Source organism: Cetorhinus maximus, chromosome 1 (genome assembly GCF_964194155.1).
Source record: "Cetorhinus maximus chromosome 1, sCetMax3.hap1.1, whole genome shotgun sequence".
NCBI lineage: Eukaryota > Metazoa > Chordata > Chondrichthyes > Lamniformes > Cetorhinidae > Cetorhinus > Cetorhinus maximus.
In genome coordinates this window covers 44354799-44377794 of record NC_135879.1, presented here as the reverse complement: position 1 = coordinate 44377794, position 22996 = coordinate 44354799, and the positions used below count along the sequence as shown (strand labels likewise).

Genomic DNA, 22996 nt, shown 5'->3' with positions numbered 1-22996 from the left:
GTGCAGAGGTCGCTGACCAGGATGCATGTTGGCCTGGAGAGTTGGAGTTATGAGGACACATAGCATACACTGGTGATATTTGCTGTGGAGCACAGGAGATTGAGGGGGACATTATTGAGCTTCATAACATTATGAGGGGCATAAACCGGTTGGACACAAAGCAACATTTTCCCTTGGCGGAGGGATGACTAACCTGGTGGCATTTATTTAAGGTAAGGGGCATGAGGTTGACAGGTGAGATGATGAGGAACTTTTGCACAGAGTGATTTGGGAAGCACTGGCTGAAAGAGTGGTGGAGGCAGAAACCCTCCTAAGATGTAATACGTATTTGGCTTTGCAGTAGTGATTCCATGGCATACAAGGCCATGGGGATAATGGTCAGAAATGGGATAAGATGACTTTGGAAGATGCTAGATACGCGCATCTTCAAAGGGCCGAAGGACCTTTGTCTATGACCCACATGTCTGACTCTATCAGTCTGTGAATGAGCAGTGTTGCTACATTAACGATTTCAACAATCATCAGTGCTTTGGATGGTGAGAAGACAGAGCAGATGGGACTGTGGACCTCAAATACCTGGCTGCTCCACCCCAGCCTCACCGACACCTGTGGATCTGGGCGCATGGCGCATTTCTAGTTCTAGGGCCTCATGTTCAAAACAGGTCAATATGATGAGCTGGGCCTGGCCGCCTCCAGTGCGTGAACGTTCATGCGCATTTTTCTCCTGCAAAACAGAGAAGACCATTTATTGGGGCTGATCGCTCATGTACTCTGCACGCACACGCTGCACCCCAATCACAGTGGCCCATCTGAGGCCCCCAGTGCCTCCTGCCCACGCTACTGGTGATCGGTCACAAAAATATAGTGTGGCTGCTCCCAACCACCCCCCCACCAAACGGACACGTTGGAGACTTTCTGGGTCAATCACTTTCAATAACACATGGGTCTTAGCTCCCATGACAAGGAGGTGCAACTAGATGCGGCACCGAGGGCACCAGATGGCTCTTGGCCACAAGACCTTGTGGCTCCCCTTCCACCATCTCATCACCATGAATAGGACATGGGTTGGAGTTATGAGTATGCGCCTAGCTGCATCTCCTGCAGGTTGCCCCCAGACTACTCACGTGCGACTTAGACCAACACATGGTCCGGGGAGAACCCATCTTCTCATGAACCACTAAGGCTGATGTAAGCATGGTCACTATCTGCTTGACCACCCAGCATGCGACAAATGCCCAACATGAGTCAATTCAGTCACGACACTAAGACTTGGGAAGGGGGGGACCCTCAAAGGCTAAGGCTACCTGCTGGATTAAATGCCCAATGCCAACATGGTACTCACCCTTCCAGAGCGCAACAAATCGTTGAACCACTTACGGCACTGGATCCAGGTGCGCCGCACCACGTCGCGGGAGCTCACCACCTCCGCCACCTCCTCCCAGGCACACTTCGTCATGTGGGGGACCCTCCTCCTCCCATCCTGGGGAAACATCACCACCCGCCGTGCTGCCACCTCCTCTACAAGGGCAGCAAGGCAGTCATCGGAAAAGCTGGCTTACCCTGCAGCCTGCCCTGCTCCTGGCCCACACCCTGCAGCCTGCCCTCCTCCTCTGGCCTTCCCTCTACATCGGCCAGCTGTGCAAACCCCCTGTGGTTCCACCTGCAGCTGGCCATAGTGAACAGTCTAAAGGAGGCTGCCTGGCCTTTTTTAATACAGACTGCCGGGCTGCCATTGGACCCGGCAATCTGTACATACCCACCGCAAACTTAAGACTCCCGCTCTCCACGGGAGTTGGAAATGCGCTGGGTGAGCCTTAATTGGCCCACCTGCGCAAAATGGCGACGCGGCCCACGTCAGCATCAGCTGCGCCCACCCGCCTAACGGAAAATTTAGGCTCATGTAGCAGTTACCTCTGCAGCTACCTGTTTTTTTTTAAATCCTCATATGTAAGTCATCAGGTTTAAAGGATTTGACACCATTCAGCCCCATTAATTTCACCAGTACTATTTCTTTACTTATACTGGCTTCTTTAAGTTCCTCATTCTCGTTAAAGCCTTGATTTCCCCATTGTCTCTGGAATTTTTTGTGTCTTCTATCGTGAAAAAGTACAAAATATTTGTTTAATGTCCCTGCTATTTTCTTATTCCCCATATAATTTCCACTTACCTCTGCCCCTAATGGGCCCACTTTTATTTTCACGAATCTCCTCTTATTTACATAGCTATAGAAACATTTGCATTAAATTTTTATCTCTCTTGCTAGTCTACTGTCATATTCTCTTTTCTTATCAATTTCTTGTTCCTTCTTTGCTGAATTCTAAAATCCTCTCAATCCTCAAGCTTTCTTCCTTTTTGGCAATATAAGCCTCTTACTTTGATCTAATACTACCTTTAACTCCTCTTGTTAACCAGGGTTGGACCATTTTTTACCCCAACGCTGTTTGTTTTTTTTAAGATGTAAGACATTGGTTTCAGATTAACTAAGCCACTTTCAAATTCAATATAAAATGCTATTGTATTATGGCCACTCTTCCCTAGCAGCCCCTTTACTAGAAATTTATTAACTAACCCTTTCTCATTGCACATTACTTGATCCAAAATAGACTGTTCCCTATTTGGTTCTTCAACATGTTAATCTAGGAAACTATCTTGCAGATATTCCATTAACTCATCCTTCACACTATTACTGAAAATTTGATTTGTCCAGTCTATATGAAGATTAAAGTCCCCTTGATTACTGTATTATTCTTATTACATACGCCTCTAATTTCCTGATTTACACTCTGCCCTACACTACAACTACAATCAGGGGGCCTATAAACACTTCCACCAATGTTTTCTTCCCCTTGCTGTCTCTTTATTTCACCCAAACTGATAGTAATTCTTGGTTTTCTGAGCTGGGATCCTTTCTTTCTACTTTCCTTATCTCATCCTTTATTATCAGGGCTGGTCCTCCTCCTTTTCCACTTTGCCTATCTCCTCTAAAGGCCAAGTATCCAGAATAATCAGACCTATTAATTTCAATCTGCGCTATTCATTCATCTAATTTCTTGTGAATGCTTCGTACATTCAGTTTTAGTGCCTTTTGCTTTAACTTTTTCAAAGTTACCCTGACATCACCTTAGCCGTTAATGCTCTTTTGAATTTACCCTTTCCTGAATTGCCCCACTTCGCCCACCTTCCCCCATTTAGGCAATAAAGAACAAACTGTGTATATTCACCAGGATTGATGTCAGAGATAAGAAAGAGAAAGTTGAGACTTTAATAGAGTTTAAACAATTAATTAGGCTTTTAATAGTTTTCTTTCTATTTCCACGGCTGGGAAGTCACCAATGAGGACTCATCAATTTAAACGGCCACTGAGAGTGAGGAGAGAAGTTAGAAGAAATTTCTTTATTCAGTGAATTTATTTATAATATACAATGCTTCACATCAGGGAGCAGTAAAGGAAGAGATCACTTCATCATTTTAAGGAAACTGTAGATAATCATTTGAAGCAAAGGAAAATCAGGGGCAAAAATGGGTGGTGGAATTGGTTTTCATTGTTTTAACAGAGTAGGCACAAACCTGATGGGTTAGATGTCCTCTTTGAGGTTTGGAACCTATGGCACCCATCTTCTTTTATCCCCATTGGTTTAATTTTGCACTGCTGAGTCCTGGTTTTGGCATCTTAGCTTAGTTTTCCCAAAATTGTTTGTAAAGAAAATTGGCATGACAATGCTCTATTTCAGAACTCTCCCTTTCCCATTGCAGTTATACCTTGGTTATTTAATTCTTTACGAATCCTTATCCCCACATCTTTCCACCGTGCCCCCGGCCCCCTACTTCACTTTAACCAAACCTCCCTAAAAACCCTGATTTTAGATTGGGAACTGTTAAGTTTCAGAAGAGAATTACCAAATGCAGTGTGGTTACACACATGAATTAAGACTATACAACCTGCCAAAAGTCGCTGCCTCATTAGAAAAAAATCAAAAATGGGTTTTAGTGCAATTGGGTGACACAATGAGTTAGAACACTAGATTTATCCTGGCAAGTTTAATTAAAATCACTTCCACACTGATTGGATGAAAATCTTCAGACTGTTTCTGCTGATTATAAGTCCTGTGTGTATATGTAAAGTGAATTGAGAAAATTGTGTCTATTTTCATTCAGGCCACAATGCTTGGTATAGGAAATGAAAATGTCACACTGATCACATAGGAGTGCTGTCATGTGAGGTTGAGGTCAATGTCCAAGGAACCTTTGCTCAGCATGTATTGTCCCTGCGTTGGCTCCCTTCACTGTGTTAGTGAGAATAGCTCTGGAGAAAATATAATTTTCAATTTCTGTAAGGATAATAAATTTTGGCAACAGATGGAGAGACAGGCATTGGATTTTCTATTTATTACAGATGTAGAGTCATACAAAACGGATTTGATGCTTCCATCTGGCAAGTTCTGTCTTCTGGTTAAGTGCCATGGGAAGGCAAATGAGTCTGCATCAGGCATGGAAATGTGATTCAGCGAATGACAGACTACTCTGGGAAGTCATCAATTGTTAATTTTTATGGCATTTCCCAGGCAATTCCCTTGTTCGATGATAATAAGAGATAGTAGCCAGCATTTTGGTAAACACTGGCCTCATAAATTAGTCTCTGGTGAATCCAACATTCTATGTTTCACTGTGATGATTGCAAATAGAGATCTCCACACATTAATGCCAATCAGAGTAAAATTGAATGAATTTATTTCTAATACTGTCAGTTCTAGATTCAAGCAGAATTCCTTCAGGCATGGAGTTCCAATGTGCTGAACTATGTGACCCTCATCAGATAATGTTGGACAGTAAAACTGGGATAAATCACCACTGCAATAGATTTTTAGGAAAGGTATTACAGGGTGCAATTATTTTCAGTTGATATTCATAAAATAACAATTGGAATGACTTTTAAAAGCATATGATGGGGAATTTTATAATTGTGTACAATGAAACAGGCAGCAATGCAGAAAAAACAGCTTTTGTTCAGTAGCATATGACAGCAGTTCTCTGCCATGGATATTAATTTGGCAGTTGAAATATTGCTTGTATGGAGGATTGAATAGTAACTTAATACTAGCAATTAGAGGCCCAGGCTAATGCTCAGAGGACACAGGTTCAAATCTGGAATTAAAAGCTAATCCAATAATTGTAACTGTGAAACTATCGAATTGTCGTAAAAACCCATCTGGTTCACTAATATCCTTAATGGAAGGACATCTGCCATTCTTACCACGTCTGGCCTACGTTTGTCACCAGATCTGCACAATGCAGTTCACTCTTAACTGCCCTTTGAAATGGCCTAGCAAGCTATATAGTTGTACCAAACTGCTATAAGAAAGTCCTGTCAACCCTGCAAACTCCACCTTATTAACATCTGGTGGCTTGTGTCAAAAGCGGGAGAGCTGTCCCACAGACCAGTCAAGCAATAGCCTGACATAGTCATATTTGCTGAATTATACCTTACCAACAATGTCCCTGATACCTCCATCATCATCTCTGTTCCATTGAAAGGCCAGACCCACCAGAGGTGGCGGCGCCATGGTATAGAGTTGGGAGGGAGTTGCCCTGGCACTCCTCAGAGCGACTCCAGACCCTGTGACATCAGGTCAAACATGGGTAAGGAAACTTTCTGCTGATTGCCCCCTACCACCCTCCCTCAGCTGATGCTACTCCTCCATTTTGAACACCACTTGGAAGAAGCAGTCAGGGGACCAAGGGCACAGAAAGTTCTCTGGTGGGGGACTTCAATGCCAAGAGTGACTAGGTAGCACCAATAGTCATTGAGCTGGCTGAGTTTTGAAGAACATAGCCTGCAGCAGGTGTTGAGGGAACCAACACGAGGGGTAAACCTACTCTCTCTCTCACTGGAGAGGCATATCAGGACGCATCATGGGATTACCCAGGCTTGGCCAAGTTGCGGATATAAGTTTTAAAAGTGTCTGCAGTTAAAACAAAAAACTAGAATGAATGTGACCTTTTGGCTAACCCCAGAAGCTAATGGCTAGCCCATGGGTCAGTCCATGGTAAAGCTGAAGGAATGTGACCTTTGGGCCAGGATAAAATAAGTTGATGAATGGTCTTTGAGTTATACTGTAATAAACTGATAGCTTGACCTTAGGGTCAAGTTATGCAGAATACTAGACACTGCAGTGAAACATCAGGATACTTAAGCACAGTGCATGTTCTGGAACATCATTTGTGCTAACAGTCAGGTCATTCCATGATAGTTTTACGATTTCCTTCGAACTGCTGCAGAATCTACCTACAGCCGACTCTGTGCTGAATGTCTTTTAGATACTCCACAACTATCCACCCATCTACCTGTGCAGATGTATCTGTTCATCACAGTATTGGTAGTGACCACCTCACAGTCCTTGTGGAGATGAAGTCCTGTCTTTACACTACGTCCATCATGTTGTGTGGTACTGTCACCATGCTAAGTTGGATAAATTCAGAATAAATCAAGCAGCTCAAAATCAGGCATCCATGAGGCAGGGTGCCATCAGCAGCAGCAGAAAAGTATTTAACCATAATCTCTGTCACCTCATGATTACAGATATCCCTCATTCAACCTTTACAACCAAGTCAGGGGGTCAACCCTGGTTCAATGAAAAGTGCAGGTGAGCAGGCATCTATCAATTTATCAAACTTAGGTAGGATAAACATACTAAAGCAAAATCCAGCTGAGACAGCTTGGGGAAAGGACAGGGTTTTGGGGTAGGAACGAGGTTTTTAAGAACTATCGTAGTCATGAAGTTGAGGTGTACCTATCATGACCCTTGAAACTGTTGTGTCCTGAAAATTGGATGTAATCAGTAATTTGCATTGGCCTCTAGTGCCACCAAGTGGTTTTTAGGAAAAGAGTTTTCTGAAAAAACTATCAAAATACCTATTAAAACTTACTGACAAAAATGAGAATTGTGTGAAATTTCCAAAATTCAAGTTGATGTTTTGAAGGACTAAATAACTAATGTCTAAAATGGATGTTAAATCCATGCATGATTTTGAAATGTATTTGAATTGGCCAATAAATGACCCAGAGCTCTTTTAGTTTTGGATGCTCAATAACTTTGCTTTATAAACTGTGTTGAGTGGAATTCATTTCCTGTATAAGATGGAGAGTAAGCTCTTGTTAAATTGAACTCATGTTCATTGATAAATACACAGTCAAATGTGGTAATGAATCATAAGAGCCAGTGATATTTCACGTTTGATCCTGGTGCTTAGAAAACTGATCTTAGGTGGGTGAAGGTGTTGAGGAGACAAACCATTGGCCTTGGCACTCCTGGGATATGGTGTTAAGGGGTAAAATAATCTAGGATTTGCAGTTCTTATTTTTATTCAGTAATCTCACATGTTTGCAGACATCAAAGGAGGATATGGTTGAAATGCCTGGGGGTGAAATTTCTCCCTGTCAGGTGGGCCGGTCGGGAGCGGGGACGGGCGGGCTGGCACGGAGATGATCGCCACCTGCGATTGGCTCCGCGCCGCCATTTTATGCGGGCAGGCCAATTAAGGCCCGCCCAGCGTGAATCGCGGCTCCCGAGGACAGCGGGAGTGGGCGGGCAGCGGCGGGACTGCAATGACCGCTGGGTCCAATGGCGACCCCGCGGCCTGTTTGAAGAGCGTGCGGGCATCCTTCCAAAGGCTGTCAACCATGGCCAGCAGAAAGGCTCCACAGACCGCTGCTGGTGACCAGGCCAGACAGGAGGGCAGGTCGGCAGGGCACTGTGCCCCTCGCTTCTCAGATGAGTGCCTTGATGCCCTCCTCGAGGAGGTGGCAGCGCGGCATAAGATCCTCGTGCCGAGGAGGAGGAGGCCCCCCCACATGACCAAATGTGCCTGGGAGGAGGTGGCAGAAATTGTCAGCTGGCACGATGTGGTGTGATGCACCTGGGTTCAGTGCCACAAGTGCTTCAACGACCTCTTGCGATCGGGAAGGGTGAGTACTGTGTTGGCGTGGGTCACTTAGCACAGCAGTTAGGTCTCCCCTCCTGCCCACCCCCCAACTCTGAATGTAGTTACTGCATTGAATCATTCACAGCATGTGGCCTTTGCTGGGTGGGCCAGCATTTATTGCCCATGCCTAGTTCACCCTGAGAGGGTTGTGCTGAGCTGGGTTCTGTATCCGCTGCATGTGGTGCACTTACACCCACAGTCCTGTTTTGGGGGCGATCTCAAGGATCTGCACCTAGGCTCAGTGCTGGAACTCCGGAACATTTCAAAGTCAGGCTGCTGACTGACTGGGAGGGGAACTTCCAGGTGGAGGATTCACCCATCCATCTGCTGCCCTTGGAGTTCCACGTGGTTGTGCTTCCTTGCTTTGGAAGGTGATACGGTGTGAGTGGCAAATGTGATGGGGACAGCCTCTGGGCAAGGGGGTCAGCCCTGGCTGCTTGGTGTGAGCTGCTCCAGGGTCACGATTCACATGAGCCCTGCAATGTCCCACTCAGGTGGGGGTGGCAGGGATACAATGGCAATCCAGGTACAGAGTGCACTAATCAATGCTCCTTTTCAGGAGAAGACCGCGCACACTAACACAGAGCAGATGCGGACTGGCAAAGGTCAGGCACAGTTGGAGATTATAACCAGATACGAGCAGGAGGCTCTTGAGCTGGAGAGGTGCCATGCACCCAGGTCCACCGGTTCACGCTGGGCGAGCCTTAATTGAGGCTGGGGTGCCAGGGGGAGGTAAGAGTGCTGTGCACTGAGGTCACCATGTCTGTCCTTGCAACCATTCCATTGTTGACTGTTTAGTGATTTAAGCTTCCAACATGGGTTACCCATTGATTATGGAAGGAGGAGCGCATACTGATCTGGGGGCCAGGCATGCACATAGACATTGTCTCAACTTCAACTAATCAAATGTCCTTGTTCATCCTTTCAGCCTTACCGGAGCAGGGCTGGGACGAGGAGGCAGAGGGGCCACCTCTCACACCTGAGGGGCCGGATGAATTACGAGCATCAGCGTCACACCATCTCAGCCAGGCAGGCACCAACGCAGATACTAGCACGTTGGTGGGAATTAGATCGTAGGCTAGTGTCCCTGGGCACAGTAGTGAGGGCCCTTCACACTTGCTTGAGGTGCAGGCAGAGACATAGAGTGCCCTTGGCGCCGGCAGTCGGAGGATTGCAAGGGACCAGGAACGTGCTCAGTCGGTGGTTGATGTTGAGCCTGAGGCAGCAGACGCTGGAAGTCCAGCAGGGTCTGCGGGAGGGCCTGGCGGAGATACATGAGGCAATGCGCGGCATGGTCTCCGTGATGGAGGAGTCCATGCGGAGCATCAGCAATGTATTGACCCACATGGCCGAGCGCAATGCTTCCTCCATGGAGAGAGTGGCAACTCTCATGGAGAGCCTCCTCCAGGAGAACAGTCAGGGCTTCCTGTGGATGCTTTTGGACCTGCAAGCCCTCACAGAGGCATTGACCTCAGCTGGTCAGTGTCAGTGTGGGAGATGGATTGGGCACCTAGTATTCCAGCTAGGTGCCCATCCATCAGTGGTGAGCAGGGAGGTCCGAAGCGACCTCACGTCGGCGCACAACCTGCTTGTCATCTCTGCGAGCTCTTCTCAGGACCCTCCGGATGAGGGCAGCAGCTCCTCCGCCCCTCTGCCAGTGACCGTGGGATCCGATGAGGTTTCGGCGACTGGGGAGATGCCAGCCGTGGCACTGGCTGCTCCCTCCCAGGCGGGGCCATCAAAGGCTCCACAGGCCAGAGGACGCCCACCAAGGTCATCAAGGCCAACAGGACAGTAGAGTGAGCAGGCTGGCTCGAATGCCAATGCCAGTGCCAGCGAGGGGGAAGCACCTAGACGTAGCACCCGAAAACGTAAGCTTAAGGCGCCTTAGGCACACCACGGGCTTCTCACTCGTGGTTTTATGTTGCCCCTGTATTAGTTGATGATCATTTGGTGTGCAGCTCAACACCTCTGAATTAAGTTTCTTTTCTGTTTTATTTTGTACATTCATTAAATGCTTTATTTGTGAACAAGACTCATGTTGATTCCTTACTCCTGCAGGTGGATGGGAACCTATGATGTTATGAGTGACTTCTTTGTCATTGAGCTTTATTGACAAGGCACATAGTTAATGTTCCTAACCAGGCAGATAATGCTCTCAGGTATCGAGTATGGAGCCTGCAGCCCTGGCATGTGTTGGAGGTCCATCTGTGGTAGGATAGCTGAAGGTTTGTTGGATTAAAGCCTCCCGTGTGTCCCTGCCTCCCTGGAGGTTGCCCGGGTCGGTGTCTATCCCCTCAGCGTTCTCCCAAGTGTGCTTGTCCTCGGACTCACTGCTGGACTCATCGTGTGAATCCAGAACGTCTGCGGCTATATCTTTTTCCTCCACTACGTCCCCCCTTTCAAGAGGCCATATTGTGGAGAGCACAGCATGCAACCGCTGTCACTAACACACGATCTGGGGAGTATTGCAGTGCACCCCCTGAACGATCCAGGCATTGGAAGCGCATCTTGAGAAGACCGATGGTTCTCTCTACCACCGCCCTTGTGGAGGCATGGCTCCTATTGTACCACTGCTCGGCCTCTTCTTGGATAGCAGAGGGGTGTCATGAGCCACCTTTTGAGCGGATAGCCCTTGTCACCCAGCAGGCATCCATCCAGCCGGGCTGGAACACTGAAGAGCGCCGGCACCTGGGAGTGTCTGAGGATGTAGGCGTCGTGGGAGCTGCCTGAGTACCTTGCACAGACTTGCAGAATCTGCATCCTATGGTCACACACTATCTGCACATGCATGGAGTGGAAGCCCTTTCTGTTGTCAAAGGGACCCGGCTGAACCGCTGGCACCTTGATGGCCACATGTGTGCAGTTGATTGCACCCTGGATGCGGGGGAACCCAGCAATTGAGGCTCGCTCTGCCTGGCTGCCCATGTCCCAGCAGTAGTGAATGAAAGTCAGTGCACACCTGAACAGAGCGTCTGTTACCTGCTTGACACAGTGTGGACATCTGACTGGGAGACTCCGCAAAGATCACCTACCAACCCCTGGAAAGAGCCGGATGCATAGAAGTTGAGGGCAGCCGTGACCTTCAACGCCACTGGCATGCGGTGCCCACCCACACAGTTGACACTGACCTCAGGGCCTATCATCTGACAGGTGGAGGTCACTGTCTCCCTTGAGAGACGGAACCTCCTTCGGCACTGCACCTCAGACATATTGAGGTAGCTTCTTCGCTGCCTGTAAACCCTGGCAGCAGGATAGTGGCGTCTTCTGTGGTCCCTTCTGCCTTGCACTTCCTGTTGGCCCTGCGTCCCTTGTGCCTGAGCCTGCCCTCCCAAAGGTGGCTCCCCTGGAGGCTGAATATGGACTCTTGGCCTCCTCCCTCTTCTGGCCCTCCCTTCCACCTCAGAGGGGGTGCCTCCAGTGGAGAGCACAACTCCCATTCCCAGGGTAAGGTAAGGCTTCCTGAAACCAGCAAGACCCCAAGAATGATGTTTACTCCAGAGTCCTGACCTGAAGCCTGTTATTCCTTTCCAGGCAGCTCTGAAGAGATTTGAAGTTGTCCTGTTCACACAGGCAAGTAGGAGTAAGTTTAACCATTAAATGTCTACCAAAGACCACTCGCGACAACCCTCTTATCCCGCCCGTGGATAATGTTTTTAAAAATGTGGCCTACCCATAAGACCATAAGCCATAGGAGCAGAAATTAGGCCATTTTTCCCATCGAGTCTGCTCCGCCATTCAATCATGGCTGATAAGTTTCTCAACCCCATTCTCCCGCCTTCTCCCCGTAACCTTTGATCCCCTTACCAACCAAGAACCTATCTATCTTGCTCTTAAATACACTCAATGACCTGGCCTCCACAGCCTTCTGTGGCAATGAATTCCATAGATTCACCACTCTCTGGCTAAAGAAGTTTCTCCTCATCTCTGTTGTAAAAGGTCTTCCCTTTACTCTGAGGCTGTGCCCTCGGGTCCTAGTCTCTCCTACTAATGGAAACATCTTCCCCACGTCCACTCTATCCAGGCCTTTCAGTATTCTGTAAGTTTCAATCAGATCCCCCCTCATCCTTCTAAACTCCATCGAGTATAGACCCAGAGTCCTCAAATGTTCCTCATATGTTAAGCCTTTCATTCCTGGGATCATTTTTGTGAACCTCCTGTGGGCCCCCTCCAGGGCTAGCACATCCTTCCTGAGATACGGGGCCCAAAATTGCTCACAATATTTCAAATGTGGTCTGACCAGAGCCTTATAAAGCCTCAGCAGCACATCCCTGCTTTTATATTCTAGTCCTCTCGAAATAAATGCCAACATTGCATTTGCCTTCCTAACTACCGACTCAACCTGCAAGTTAATCTTAAGAGAATCCTGGACTAGGACTCCCAAGTCCCTTTGCACTCCAGATTTCTGAATTCTCTCCCCATTTAGAAAATAGTCTATGCCTCTATTCTTCCTACCAAAGTGCATGACCTTACACTTCCCCACATTGTAATCCATCTGCCACTTCTTTGCCTATTCTCCTAACCTGTCCAAATCCGTCTGCAGCCTCCCCGCCGCCTCAATACTACCTGTCCCTCCACCTATCTTTGTATCATCTGCAAACTTAGCCAGGATGCCCTCAGTTCCTTCATCTAGATCATTAATGTATAAAGTGAAAAGATGTGGTCCCAACACTAACCCCTGCGGAACTCCACTAGTCACCGGCCGCCACCCTGAGAAGGACCCGGCACCCCCTTATCCCCACTCTCTGCCTCCTGCCAGACAGCCAATCTTCTATCCATGCTAATACCTTGCCTCTAACACCATGGGCTCTTAACTTACTGAGCAGCCTCCTGTGCGGCACCTTGTCAAAGGCCTTCTGGAAGTCCAAGTAGATAACATCCATTGGCTCTCCTTTGTCTCACCTACTCATTACCTCCTCAATGAATTCTAACAGATTTGTCAGGCATGACCTCCCCTTGATGAAACCATGCTGACTTTGCCCGATTTTACCATGCACTTCCAAGTATTCTGAAATCTCATCCTTAATAATGGATTCTAAAATCTTACCGACGAACGAGGTCAGGCTAATCAGCCTGTAATTTCCTGTCTTTTACCTCCCTCCCTTCTTAAACAGGGGGGTTACGTTAGCGATTTTCCAGTCCTCTGGGACCCTCCCTGACTCCAGTGATTCCTGAAAGATCACCACTAACACCTCCACTATCTCTTCAGCTATCTCCTTCAGAACTCTGGGGTGTAATCCATCTGGTTCAGGTGATTTATTCACCTTCAGACCTTTCAGTTTTCCTAGCACCTTCTCCTTGGTAATGGCCACCATACTCACCCCTGCCCCCCGACTCTCTTGAACTTTGGGGATGTCACTCATGTCTTCCACTGTGAAGACTGACGCAAAGTACCTATTCAGTTCCTCCGCCATTTCTTTATTCCCCACTACTACTTCTCCAGCGTCATTTTCCAGCGGCCCAATGTCCACTTATGCCTCTCTCTTACCCTTTCTAAAAAACTCTTGCAATCTTCTTTTATATTACTGGCTAGTTTACCCTCATATTTAATCTTCTCCCTCCTTATTTCTTTTTTAGTTGTCCTCTGTTGGTCTTTGTAGGCTTCCCAATCCCCTGGTTTCCCACTGCTCTTCGCTGCATTGTATGCTTTCTCTTTAGCTTTTATGCTGTCCCTGACTTTCCTTGTCAGCCACGGTTGCCTCGTCCTCCCTTTAGTATGCTTCTTCTTCCTAGGGATGAATTTTTGCTGTGTCTCCCAAATTACTCCCAGAAACTCCTGCCATTGCTGTTCCACTGTCTTTCCTGCTAGGCTCATCTCCCAGTCAATTCTGGCCAGCTCCTCCCTCATGCCTCTGTAGTTGCCTTTATTCAACTGTAATACCGTTACATCTGATTCCAGCTTTTTCCTCTCAAATTGCAGGGTAAATTCTATCATATTATGGTCACTTCCTCCTAAGGATTCCTTCACCTTAAGCTCCCTTATCAAATCTGCCTCATTACACATCACTAAATCTAGAATTGCCTGTTCCCTAGTGGGCTCCACCACAATCTGCTCCAAAAAGCCAATGAGATCATAGACATTCCACAAATTCCTTTTCTTGGGATCCACTACCAACCTGATTTTCCCATTCTACCTGCATATTGAAATCCCCCATGATCACTGTAACCTTGCCTTTCTTACACACCTTTTCTATCTCCTGGTGTATCTTCTGCCCCACATCCTGACTACCGTTCGGAGGCCTGTACATAACCCCCATTATGGTTTTTTAACCTTTGCAGTTCCTCAACTCAACCCACACTCATTCTACATCATCTGACCCTACGTCGTTTCTCGCTATCATTTTAATTTCATTTCTTACAAACAAAGCAACGCCACCCCCTCTACCAACCTGCCTATCTTTTCGATAGGATGTATATCGTTGGATATTTAGCTCCCAGTCCTGATCCCCTTGCAGCCATGTCTCCGTGATGCCTACTACATCATACCTGCCAATTTCAATCTGCGCCACAAGCTCATTTACCTTATTTCGTATACTGCGTGCATTCAGATACAACACCTTCAGTCCTGTATTTCCCGTCCCCTTTCTCATTGTCATCCCTTTATCTGATGTGCTTGAAGTTAGATTCCTAGCCCTTTCCAAACACTCTGTCCTATTTTGTGTTCTGGAGACTTTAATAGCCTCTCCTGGGCTCTCCTTTCTTTTCAGTTTTTTCATAATTTTCCATGAAGTTGAATCCACCCCCCCACACGCTAACCTGCTGCTTTGTTTCCCATTAGTCATACTTCTTGAGTTTTACCCTTCCCTCCCCCCCCACTTTCTAGTTTAAAGTCCTGTTGACCACCCTATTTGCCCTTTTCGCTAGAACATTGGTCCCAGATTGGTTCAGGTGGAGACCGTCCCAACGGTACAGATCCCTCCTGTTCCATTACTGATGCCAGTGCCCCACGAAATAGAACCCCTCTTTCCCGCACCACTCCTTTAGCCACGTGTTTACTTCCCTTATTCTTGCGTCCCAATGCCAATTTGCACGTGGCTCGGGTAGTAATCCGGAGATTATAACCCTTGAGGACCTGTTCTTTAATTTAGTTCCTAGCCGCCTGCCTGTTGTGCCCTTGCGACGATCTGAAGATCACACGGGCTCCAAAAAATCGCCGTCTATTAATGGCTCAAGGGCCTTAACCGGCCCATTAATTAATGGTGGGTGCGCATCGGAGATCATAGCGCCCGCCCACTGAAATATCGCGATAGCGTGCAGTGACATCGGGTACGTCCGATACTGGAAGGTTGCTGATATCCATAGCTTTGTATCGGAAGAACTGATACTTTCTGTAGAGCTGGGAGAAAATTGGAATTAGAGCATTGAAAGCCTGCTGATACATATGATGTGTCACAAAGCAACATACATCAACATGCTGTGCTCTCTGAGACTTGCAAAATTAATCTGCCTAATCGGCTGTTTCCTGCACCTCCCTAAATTGTGTTTGCCTGTTGTTGTTTTTTTGGTCATCCTGCTCCTTCAGCCATTTCTGGTTCCTTGCTAAAATGTATCCAGTAAATTTATTATTCTTTTCCAGCCCCTCTTTCATTCTGATAGTATGGTTGCTAGCTGTCCTGGCTTTTTGAGGCTTGTGTTTCTCTTTCAATTTTAACCTTAATGACCTTGGTAAAGAATCTCTTTCCATTGCTCCATTCTGTTTCATTATTATATTGATCATCAACTTTTATCAGTAATGAGTCTGTTGAATCTTCTGTTTCTCGGTTACAATAGTATGCCTGACCCTGATGAGATCAACTGATTCTACTTCTGACAAATGTAATTCCTGTGCTCGCTCTTAATTAGGGTCGCCAACTCTCCAGGATTGACAGGAGTGTCCAGGAATTGAAGATCAATTTCCAGGACACTGCTGTGTGCAACCCTAGAAAAAAATCATTGGTGTGTTAAAAAAGATTAAAGATTGTTTTTTTGTTGTTTTCTTTGAACCTTTCTCTTTACCAGATATAAAAAATATTGAAAAGCTGAAAAAAATGGCTGTTTGATTGACAGTCAGGCATTATCCAATTGGTTGATGAGTCTTTTTGTTTCCCAATTGGCGTAGGAAGACAGTGCGTCACAAGGATGGATGTGTTGGCCAACTAATAGCTGGAGCGTGGGGACAAGTCATGTGATGAAATCTCCTGGAATACATTTAATCACAACTGGCAACCCTACTCTTAATCCCAGTAACTCCTTTCCTTCTATTTGAAAATTTGTTTATGCTCATCCTATCTCAGCTAGCTTGTTGTCCTTGCTTCAGTTCTTTCTAATATGTTCTTTCTAATATTTTCTAACATTAGAACATGTTATGCTGAATTATCAAACAATCCCTCACTCCTCCTGCTGTACAATAGTTGAATTTCTACATCTCGATCTCTGCTGTACGCATTTCTTAATTAATACTGTTAGAGGAACCATATAGAGCTGTTGTCTCTGAGCCAGGAATGATGGTTCTAAATGCAGCCTTAAATGTTACAGATTTTATTAGGGAAATGATACTCATCGCATTCACATCACCATGAGTTGTCTACAGAAGACTTTAGTTTACAGTTGTTGAGCTGAAGGTGCAGAGTAGCCATCCCTTGCTCTCTTAAACTTCCTTCCAATGGTCTGTCTTTTTAAGCTCAGATAAAAGGTCATTTACAGTGCCTCCTCCATGACCTTCACTCTTAGTATTACATTGAATTACATCAACTCAGCATCCAAGAGTCTTGAGGTCAAGTGTTGGGCACAAATGCGGGCCTGGCCAACGACACTCTCATCCTATTATTGAACAGAAAAAAGGCTGTCCTAGCCATTACTGAAAAACCAAACAAACTGGTAGATTTATCTGTTAGAAGATTAGAACTATCAGAAGGCTATCTTATATGACAACAGTTACAGCTATTCTACAGATATTGCCTACTTCTACAGATTCCATAAGATGTCTTAACTACAAAATGGAATCTTGAATGTAAAATGGATTCTTTAATAAAATATTACTGCCAGCATCCAAACATCATGGGTCTAGATAGGAAATAGCAAGCGAAGAAGTCACTGGGGTGTCGCTTTTAGGCCACTAACAGTAGCTACACTGCAGGACAGAACATACATCAAGAAATAATGGGGGCTTGTAAGGAACTGCAGTAATCATGGGCAAATTAAATTTTCATATAGATTGGATAAATCAAATTGGTAAAGGTAGCCTTGAGGATGAGTTCACAGTGTGTATTCGGGACAGTTTCTTAGAATAATACTTTCTGGAACCAACCGGGGAACAGGCTATTTTAGCCCTGGCAATATATAATGACACAGGATTAATCAATGACCTCATAGTAGAGGACCCTGTAGGCAAGAGTGGTCATAACATGATAAAATTTGACATTCAGTTTGATGGTGAGAAACTTGGGTCTGAAACTAGTGTCTTAAGTAAAGGCAATTACAAAGGCATGAAAACAGTTGGCTGCAGGTGGACTGGAAAAATAGGTTAAAAGGCAGTTGGCAGACCTTTAAGGAGATATTTCCTAGCTCTCAACAATAATATATTCCATTGAGAAAAAAAGATTCTACAAGCAGAGTGCACCATCTGTGACTACATAGGGAAGTTAAGGATGGTATCAAATTGAAAGAAAAGGCACATACAATGTTGCAAAGATTAGAGGTAGGCCAGAAAATTTGAGAAACCAGCAAAGGATGACGAAGAAAAATGAAGATGGGGAAATTAGAATATGAGAGTAAACTAGTAAGAAATATAAAAACAAGACTGTAAGACCTTCTACAAGTATATAAAAAGGAAAAGAGTAGCTAAAGTAAATGTTGGTCCCTTAAAGGACAAGACCGGGGAATTAATAATGGGGAAACAAGGACATGGCAGAGACTTTGAGCCAGTATTTTGTATCTGTCTTGGCTGTAGAAGACAGTAAAAGCATCTCAAGAATAGTAGAAAATCAAATGGCAAGAGAGAGGGAGGAATCGCCAGAGAAAAAAGTACTAGGAAAACTAATGGAATTAAACCAAGTTCCTCTGGACCTGATGTATTTCATTTTAGGGTCTTACAAGGAGTGGTTGCAGAGATTGTGGGCGCATTGGCTGTAATCTTCCAAAGTTTCCTAGATACTGGAAAGGAGTCTGACTGCACTCAACCAGCCTGTGCTTGCAAAACTCAGAATGTAGTATCCAACATTAGATGCGATTCCATGATTGGACAGCACTTACTGAACAATCTGGAATGTGCCAATAATTACACTAACAACCAGTTTAGGATTATCAGTTGGGTTCACAATGTGGCTCATTTATGCTTGCTATATATATTCATATGCAAAACCTTGTCCTCTGCAAACAGAAAGAACATGTCCAGGCATTACACCTTTTTCAATTAAATGAAAGCTTGGGGGACAATTGTTGCCTTGTCTATATTCCCCATGGCAATGCTTTGACCGATCAGAGCACACCCGATGACCAATCAGCACTCTTTTTCTCATGCAGTATAAATTCTAGTTCCCTTTTAAATTTGGTATACTTGCATCTGTCCTGATGAGTGCAAGATGAAAAGCTTCGATAGTATGTCTCTTTTTTCAGAAATATCATTTAAATAGAGAGAGACTGTGGTATAGAGGGGTCTGGATGTCCTCGTTCATGAATCACAAAAAAAAGCATGTAGGTACAACAAGTAATTAGGAAGACAACTGGGATGTTGGTCTTTATTGTAAGGGGGATGGAGTTTAAAAGTAAGGAACTCTTGTCACAACTCTGCAGCGCATTGGTGAGACCGCACCTACAGTACTGTATATAGTTTTGGTTACCTTATTTAAGAAGGGACACATTTGCGTTGTAAGCAGTTCAGAGAAGGTTGATCAGATGAAGGGGTTGCCTTATGAGAAAAAGTTGGGCCTTTCTCATTGGAGTTGAGAAAAATGAGAGGTGATACATGCATGATTTTGAGGGGGCTTGGTAGGATAGATGCTGAAAGGATGTTTACCCTCTTGATGAACTCTAGAACTAGCGGGCACAGTTTAATAATAAGGGGTTTCCCATTTAAAATGGAAATGAGGAGGAATTTCTTCTCTCAGAAGGTTGTTAATCTTTGGAATTCTCCACTCCAAAGAGCAGTGGAGGCTGGGTCATTTCTGCTCTGCACAAAAGCCCAAGAAGGTAATCAAACCATCTGCCTGCCCTAACAATGCTTTTTCAATTTATTGCTATTTCTGCTCCCTGCTTTCAATATTAACTTTGTTTTAAAAAATAACAAACTTCTCAAGTGCCTTCTGAAAATTCACATAGATATTCTCTGCATTTCCCTCATCTGGTATACACTTGAAAAAAAGGTATTGATAGCATCTTATATAATGTTTTAAGGGTTTTGCCCACCCCAGATTTTTTTTTCACACATAACACTCCAGATGTAACATTTTTTCCGACACATTCCTACCTCACTTTACAGTCACCAACTTAATAGGTCCAGGGATGCTTTGTTTTATCACTTCTTTCAAAAAATAATAATGAATTTCCAAACTAGTAGTGTACTTCTATGCATTTCCTCTCTTACAGGGACAGTAATGCTGCAATGCTCATGTTTGGTTGTAGTGTGGTTCAGCTAATTTGGTTTTTGACGGCACAAGTTCAGATCAATTAGAAATGCTGGGAATACTCAGAAAGGTCTGACAGCATCTGCAAAGAGAATTAACATTTCAGATCAATGACCCTTCATCAAAACTGTACTGTATAATTTATTTCAGATTTGGCTGGTTTGGCATTGACCCTGAAGAGGTAGCAAAACCTTGGTTAAACTACATTGGAGCAGCTCTGTCTTTCATGAGGTAAACCTGACTAGCCATTTTGAAAGAAATAAGAGTAATTGATGCAATTTGTATTCACTAGCTAGATTTATAAGATGTGCTTTGTCCTGGAAAATGTAAATAGATTCTGTGTAAAGGAATTTGTATATTTGCAATTTTAAAAAATAGTGTGGGTTATTATTTTAGTTAATTAGCAACTCCCACTCTATTCATACGTAACAAAAGTGATGACAGGAATTTGTAACAAAATTATCTATTTATCTGAATCCTTTATGTACAGTTCTAATAAGATATAAGTTGTTGTCAGTTTAAAGCTACATTGAATTTTGAAGTCTGACATTTTTGATTTGCTCAATTAAATCATTGATTTAAATATTTTCTGTTTTAGTGCCATCATATTTTTCTTTGTCAAGAGTGACATAAATGCTGCAAACAGTTCCGAATCAACACTTCCATTACTGATTGACAGTGTGAGTAACAGCTCCCTGTGGAGTCGGTCTTGGAGAAATTCTTTCACTAGAGCAAACTCTTCTGTGTAAAAGTTGAATAAATTCCTTGCTTTGGGTTACCCTTAGATTTTGATTCTGTATTCTGTAAATGTTGTATCCAAATAATATTCCATAATGATGGAATACACAAAGCAGGAACAGTAAGGTACTTTTGGGGGTTTTTTTCTGCACCAGTTGGTAGCAGTGTTACTTCTTCAGGTCAGATATTTATGGCTCCAGGATTTAAGTACATAATCTAAGCTGACAATTTAGTGCTATATTGAAGGATGTTGCAGTTTAGATGCTGTCTTTCAGATGAGACTTGAACTGAGGCCTCACCTCCTTGCTCAGATAGACTAAAATGACCCACATGGCATAATTTAAAGCCCAGTTGAAAGTTCTCATGTTCTGGCTAACATGCCTCCCAAAATTAAAACCACAGAAAGTATATATTCATTCATCTCATTTGCTGTTTATAGCACTTGCTGTGCACACATTGGCTCCCACATTTCCCAGCGAATTCAGCATAACTACACTCCAACAGAATATGCTAGAAATCTTCAGTTGGTCAGACAGCACCTGTAGGAGAGAAACTGTTCATGTTTCACATCTCCATAGATGCTGCCTGACCTGCTGAGTATGTTCAGCATTTCCTGTTTTTATTTCAGATTTTCAGCACCTATAGTATTTTGCTTTTGTACACTTCAAAAGTAATTGGTTGGTTGTGAAATGTGATAGGATGCCTGACAGATGTGATAAGTCCAATATTAGAGCCAGTTCTTTTTTATTGGAAAATAAAATTAGTTCTGCTTGTCAAGGTGGAAGGAGGGTGTTTATACTGAGGAATAAAGGCCTGACTTTTCCTGACCCCCATTTGGCATGATGCAGGGCAGGAAATTTACTCATAACGGGCTGTACCAAAAATTTTAGTCAATCCTGAGTGCAGGGGTGCCAAAGGGCTGAGCCTAGCTTTGAACAGTAAGGAAGGAAATGGACACAGCTATGGGTCTCAGGTATCTGCAGGAGCCTTCCCGGCTGCCGGCCTTTGGTAGAGGACATGATGAGAGCAAGAAAAGTGAGGAAAATTGGGGAATGGATGAGGAGCCAAGGAAGCCACACTTTCCCTGCATCCCCCACCCTGTCCCAACCACCACTCCAAATGCAGTCTTCAGTTATCAGTGCTTGGGACACCTACAGTAGCTTTTCTATAATAAACATAAGAGAGTGAGATGAGACAGGGGCTGAATGAAAGAGTACCTTGGATTAAAGGAAAGGCGAGGGAGAGCATATCTCCATTTAATGTCACCTGAACTTTCAGAAAAACACCAGCTGAATTTTGAAGCTAAGCTGGAGTTTTGATGACAGAAACATTCAGCGCTTCTGACTTGCACCGGAGATATTGCTAATTTTTAAACATCTATGAGGTGGACAGGAGGATGGAGGCAGGAAGAGAGAGACAGAGTAAGGCAAAAGAAGGAAAAAGGCAGACAGGCATTCTTTTTCTAATTAAAATGGTGAATGTTAAAAGCAAACAGCCTCTGAGGAAAATACATAACAAGTTAAGTTTGGGAGGAGAGGAGATTGCTTTTCGTGCCATTTCACCCACCACCTTCCACCTGACTAGAAAAGGAAAGAAGAAAAAGTCAAAAGAAGCAGAAGAGAGATAGACAGTCAATAAAACAGACATCAGACAGGTCAGAGTTGTCTATGTTCATTCAATTAATATATGCAGGACCATGTGAGATTTACAATACTAGTATTATACAGAAGCCAACAGAAAGGGAGGACATTCCACCCAGCAGTCTGAAATTATCACTAGTGCCTCTGCAATTTCTGGTCTGGACCCTTTTCTCACAATTTTTGATGCACATGTTCACTGAGAAGCATTTAAATACTTTTATGACTTGAATGATTTATGTTTCGAGGAATTGAAAACTAGAAACATAAGAACAGGAGCTGGCCATATAGCAGTTCAAGGCTGTACCGTTATTCAATGTGATCATGGCTGACCTGCAAACTGACTCCACATACCTGTCTTTGCCCCATATCCCTTAATATCTTTGGTTAACAAAAATCTATCCAACCTCAGATTTAAAATTGACAATTGATCTAGCAACAATTGCTGTTTGCAGAAGAAAGTTCCAAACTTCTTCCACCCTTTGCGTGAAGAAACGTTTCCTAATTTCACTTCTGAAAGGCCCTGATCCAATTTTTAGACCATGCCCCCATCTGAGATTCCTAACCAGTGGAAATCATTTCTCTCTATCTACCCTATCAGTTCCCATTAATAACTCAAAGACTTTTGTCAAATCAACACTTAAACCTCTAACTTCCAGAGAATTTAACCTTAGCTTGTGCAATCTCTTGTAATTACCCCTTGGAGTCTCGTAAAATTCTGGTAAATTTACACTGCACTCCCTCTAAGACCAATATATCCTTCTTAAGATGTGATGCCCAGAACTGGTCATAATTCTCCAGGTGTGTTCAAAATAAGGCTTTGTATAGCTCTAGCATAACTCCTAGCCCCCTGTGTTCTAGCCCTCTAGATATAAAGGCCAGCATTCTGTTAGCCTTTTTGATTATTTTCTGTACCTGTTGTTGACGTTTCAGTTATTTATGTACCTGGGCATCCACAGATCTTAGGAACCTCCACTGCTGCTAGCTTTTCACTATTTAGAAAGTACTTAGTTCTATGCTTTTTCTGTTTGCTTTATCCAA

At 44.4% G+C, this 22996-nt stretch overlaps 1 protein-coding gene across 2 annotated transcripts in view; it reads left to right on the top strand.

The window, feature by feature from the left end:
* Positions 1–22996, top strand: part of LOC144679771 (transmembrane protein 144-like) — a 127666-nt gene that overhangs the window by 62616 nt on the left and 42054 nt on the right. For both annotated transcript variants that reach the window (XM_078540526.1, XM_078540517.1), the window contains exons 6-7: positions 19731–19811; positions 20179–20260. In XM_078540526.1, the coding sequence (XP_078396652.1) occupies positions 19731–19811; positions 20179–20260 (163 nt within the window). The remainder of the gene's footprint in view (positions 1–19730; positions 19812–20178; positions 20261–22996) is intronic.